Genomic DNA, 4874 nt, shown 5'->3' with positions numbered 1-4874 from the left:
CGGTGTGCGTCGCCAGCCCGACCCGGCCTGTTCCTGCCACTCGCACCAAACCAGGGGTGCGAGTCGCCAGCCTGGTCCAACCCGTTCCTGCTACTGCGCACCAAGCCAGGGGGTGCGAGTGCGTCAGCCTGGTCCAGCCCGTTCCGGCTACTCGCACCAAGCCAGGGAATGGAGTCGTCAGTCCGGTGAGGTCCGTTCCTGTTCCACGCACCAAGCCAGGGGCGCGTGTCGTCAGTCGGCTCCGACCAGCGGGGCTGGACAGGACCAGGGTACTTTGGGGGTTGGAGAGGAGGTGGGGATCAAGGCCGAGCCAGAACCACCGCCGAGGAGGTATGCCCACCCAGCCCTCCCTTGTTTAGCCCTTATTGGCGCGGTCGCGGTCCGCGCCTTTAGGGGAGTACTGTCACGCTCTGGCTCCGGAACTCTGTATATTGAGCCAGGGTGTGTTCATTCATTTGGGTGTATTTCTATGTTGGTATTTCTGTTGGGTTCATTTCTATGTTTGAGATAATGACTCCCAATCAGGGGCAACGAGTGTCAGCTGTGGGCTGGTTGTCTCTGATTGGGAGCCATATTTAATCTGTATGTTTTCCTTTGGGTGTTGTGGGTTTTTGTTCCGTTTCGGTATGTTTAACCGTTGGACTTCACGAGTCGTGTTTTGTTTTGTTCGTTACTTTAATTAAAATAAAGTCATGTTTGTATCACACGCTGCGCCTTGGTCCGCTTCCTGTAACGACGATCGTGACACACACTGTCACGCCCTGGCTCTGGGACTCTGTTATGTTGAGCCAGGGTGTGTAGTTTCTATGTGTTTGTGTTCTAGGTTCTTTATCTAGCTCATGTGTTTCTGTGTTGGCCGGGGTGGTTCTCAATCAGAGGCAACGAGTGTCAGCTGTTGCTTGTTGTCTCTGATTGGGAACCATACTTAGGCAGCCTGTTTTCCACAGTGTTTTGTGGGATCTTGTTCCGTGTATGGTTTGTGTTTTGTTACCAAGGACTTCACGTATCGTTTTGTTGTTTTGTTCGTGTGGTGAATAATTAATAAAGTATGTTCGCATTCCACGCTGCGCATTGGTCCAATCCTTACGACGATCGTGACACACACCTACTCATTCAAGTGTTTTTCTTTATTTTTACTATTTTCTACATTGTAGAATAATAGTGAAGACATCAAAACTATGAAATAACACATATGGAATCATGTAGTAACCCAAAAAGTGTTAAACAAATCAAAATATATTTTATATTTGAGATCCTTCAAATAGCCACCCTTTGCCTTGATGACAGCTTTGCACACTCAACCAGCTTTACCTGGAATGCTTTTCCAACAGTGTTGAAGGAGTTCCCACATATACTGAGCACTTGTTGGCTGCTTTTCCTTCACTCTGCGGTCCAACTCATCCCAAACCATCTCAATTGGGTTGAGGTCGGGGAATTGTGGAGGCCAGGTCATCAGATGCAGCACTCCATCACTCTCCTTCTTGGTTAAATAGCCCTTACACAGCCTGGAGTTGAGTTGGGTCATTGTCCTGTTGAAAAACAAATGATAGTCCCGCTAAGCCCAAACCAGATGGGATGGCGTATCGCTGCAGAATGCTGTGGTAGCCATGCGGGTTAAGTGTGCCTTGAACTCTAAGTAAATCACAGACAGTGTCACCAGCAAAGCACCCCCACACCATAACACCACCTCCTCCATGCTTTACGGTGGGAACTTCACATGCGGAGATCATCCGTTCACCCACACGCGTCTCACAAAGACACGGCGGTTGGAAGTAAGAGTAGGGGTGTTAACCCCCGGTGTCCTGGCTAAATTCCCAATCTGGTCTTCATACCATCCTGGCCACCTAATCATCCCCAACTTCCAATTGGCTCATTCATTCCCTCTCCTCCCCCGCTAACTCTTCCCCAGGTAGTTCCTGTAAAATATATGTTCTCTGTCAACTTACCTGGTAAAATAAGGGTCAATAAATACATAATCTGGGTATAACTAGAATGAGTAAAGTAGAACAAACCCTTTCAACATTATTCTTTCTGTTTGACATTTTAACATTTTTGTCATTTAACATTTATGCTGTTATCCAGATTTACTTACAGTTAATACATTAATCTTAAGATAGCTCGGTGAGACAACCCCATATTACAGTCGTAGGAAGTAAAAAAAAATTCTCAATAAAGTAGTTATCAGCAAATTCAGAGCTAGTAGGAAAATATGTAGTGACCTATGTCACCCTTTAGGCAGTATGACTTTGCTTATAAATATTTATGAAGCATTTATGTAGAGTTTATGAAGATGTTATGAATGTTCTATACATGTGTAGCTGCTAAGACTGATCATGATTTCCAGATGTGTTTAATGGGTTCCTTTGAGTTATTCTCAAGAAGACATCCCATTCTACATAATGTGTTCCTTTAGGCTATGTTCTAGAAGACATCCCACTCTACATAATGTGTTCCTTTAGGCTATGTTCTAGAAGACATCCCACTCTACATAATGTGTTCCTTTAGGCTATGTTCTAGAAGACATCCCACTCTACATAATGTGTTCCTTTAGCCTATGTTCTAGAAGACATCCCACTCTACATAATGTGTTCCTTTAGCCTATGTTCTAGAAGACATCCCACTCTACATAATGTGTTCCTTTAGCCTATGTTCTAGAATACATCCCACTCTACATAATGTGTTCCTTTAGGCTATGTTCTAGAAGACATCCCACTCTACATAATGTGTTCCTTTAGGCTATGTTCTAGAAGACATCCCACTCTACATAATGTGTTCCTTTAGGCTATGTTCTAGAAGACATCCCACTCTACATAATGTGTTCCTTTAGGCTATGTTCTAGAAGACATCCCACTCTACATAATGTGTTCATTTAGGCTGTGTTCTAGAAGAAATCCCACTCTACAAAATCTGTCATTTGACTATCATCATTATAGTGACATTTGCTGTGCTATCAAAAGTCTAGGTGAACAGAGGAAAACTAGAACAAAAAGTAAAGTCAAACGCTTCTTTATTAATTTGATAGAAAACATAAACAATACATACAGAATATACAGTATTTACACAGATGTTGATCATTTTGATAACTTTACAAAATGTAAAACATTTTAATTCTTGATATTTCAAACTGAAAACATATATTTACATATTTACATGCTTTTTATATTTTCAATTGCATAAATTAACAATGAACAACTCATAATTCAAGAAAATATGAAACTGACCTAAAAAAAACAAAATGCCAGCCTATTTAAGTTTCCATTGGAAATTATAGAAATGTCTCTCAACTAGTAAGTCATATTGTGTAACATATACTAATTTTGTAAAAAAAAAAAAAAAAAAAAGACTCTCTAATTACCATTAAACAGTGTAAACATATATTCAGGCAGTCTTCAGTGCATTGACTCAACTGTGGTCATTCCTCAGGAATAGCACCCTCTCATGGTGCTCTCTGTTCCATCAAGTTCTCAATGGAACTGGTGTCATTAGTTCACAGATTTACTGCACACTCCTGAAAGGAAAAAACAATCATTATACTTATATCATCAATACATGTATTATTAATACAATTACTAATAAACACAGATTCAAGATATACTGATGTACTGATGTACTGATATACTGATGTACTGATGTACTGATGTACTGATGTACTGATGTACTGATATACTGATGTACTGATGTACTGATGTACTGATATACTGATGTACTGATGTACTGATGTACTGATATACTGATGTACTGATGTACTGTACTGATGTACTGATATACTGATGTACTTATGTACTGATATACAGATGTACTGATGTACTGATATAATACTGATGTACTTATATAATACTGATGTACCGATGTACCGATGTACTGATGTACTGATATACTGATATAATACTGATGTATTGCTATACTGATATAATACTGATGTATTGATGTAATGATATACTGATGTACTGATATAATACTGATGTACTGAGTTACTGTGTATTTAATGTGTAATGAAGTTTGCATATGTAGTCCTCACCTTTGGTTTTTCATCCATTTCTCAATGTTATTCTTGACAATTGGAGCCTCTGGATTCAGACACTTTTTCCCTTCTCCGTTTTTCAGAGTGACACTGAACACACAAGTAGAGGGAGAGTATTGTTAGAAGTTAGCCATCACAACTTTGCAACTGAGGATAGAGATAAATAATATTATCTTACTAGCAGGTGTAAATAATCTCAATTGGTTAAAAAGAAATAGCAACATTTACCATTATGTCCATCTAGTAAGCTAGGCACAATATGCAATGACATTAATATACAGTAGTTCAAACAGACGGGCGGACAGACAGACAGATAGACAGACAAACAGATTTCTTACATGATCTCCATGTGCTGGCAGGAGTGGCTTGGGGCGTACACTTCAAGCTTCTCAATGAGAAGAGGTTTTACACGGTTCACCATTCCATTCAGACACTGGCACCGAGATTTAGAATGACCCACCTGGCCTGGGGATGACAAGAAAAGGTTATGGCATATTTGGTTATGGCATTATTGCAGCTAAGTACTGAACTCTTCATTCAGAAATCAAACCTAATATTTGACCACACTCCTCCCTGGCATTGCAAGTCGCCTCATATGCTGCAGATTTCTAATAAAGATAATAATTCAAGACATTTCAGAGATGTTACCTTCAACATTGACCAGGATCAGACAGGCCAGGAAGCTGATGAGGACCGTTGATGTCATTGTGTTGGTCATGGACACTGCTTCTTCAGTTTCTTCAAGAGTCTGGACGGACAGCTCAGTCAAGTGATAGAAGTTTTAAATGGAGGAGAGAAGTGATGGAAGTTGTGAATGGAGGAGAGAAGTGATGGAAGTTGTGAATGGAATAGA

At 40.6% G+C, this 4874-nt stretch overlaps 1 protein-coding gene across 1 annotated transcript; it reads right to left on the bottom strand.

Moving 5' to 3' along the window:
• Window positions 1-3285: 3285 nt before the first annotated feature.
• On the bottom strand, window positions 3286-4874 carry LOC121587304 (C-X-C motif chemokine 11-1-like). The gene is made up of 4 exons (XM_041904214.2): window positions 4670-4874; window positions 4360-4486; window positions 4019-4111; window positions 3286-3508 (listed from the first exon to the last, which is right to left on the bottom strand). Exons 1-4 carry the CDS (start codon window positions 4737-4739, stop codon window positions 3496-3498), a joined length of 303 nt encoding a protein of 100 aa, XP_041760148.1. The 5' UTR covers window positions 4740-4874; the 3' UTR covers window positions 3286-3495.

The sequence above is a fragment of the Coregonus clupeaformis genome, chromosome 18 (genome assembly GCF_020615455.1).
Source record: "Coregonus clupeaformis isolate EN_2021a chromosome 18, ASM2061545v1, whole genome shotgun sequence".
Classification (NCBI taxonomy): domain Eukaryota; kingdom Metazoa; phylum Chordata; class Actinopteri; order Salmoniformes; family Salmonidae; genus Coregonus; species Coregonus clupeaformis.
This window is presented reverse-complemented; position numbering and strand designations above follow the sequence as displayed.

Excerpts from the sequence above, each read along its gene's own strand:
- LOC121587304 (XM_041904214.2), bottom strand. The coding sequence starts at position 4,739 with ATGACCAACACAATGACATCAACGGTCCTCATCAGCTTCCTGGCCTGT. Across the intron at positions 4,487-4,669 it reads GATCCTGGTCAATGTTGAAG|GCCAGGTGGGTCATTCTAAA; the intron begins GTAACATCTCTG and ends TGTCATCCCCAG. Across the intron at positions 4,112-4,359 it reads TGCCAGCACATGGAGATCAT|TGTCACTCTGAAAAACGGAG; the intron begins GTAAGAAATCTG and ends TTGTGTGTTCAG.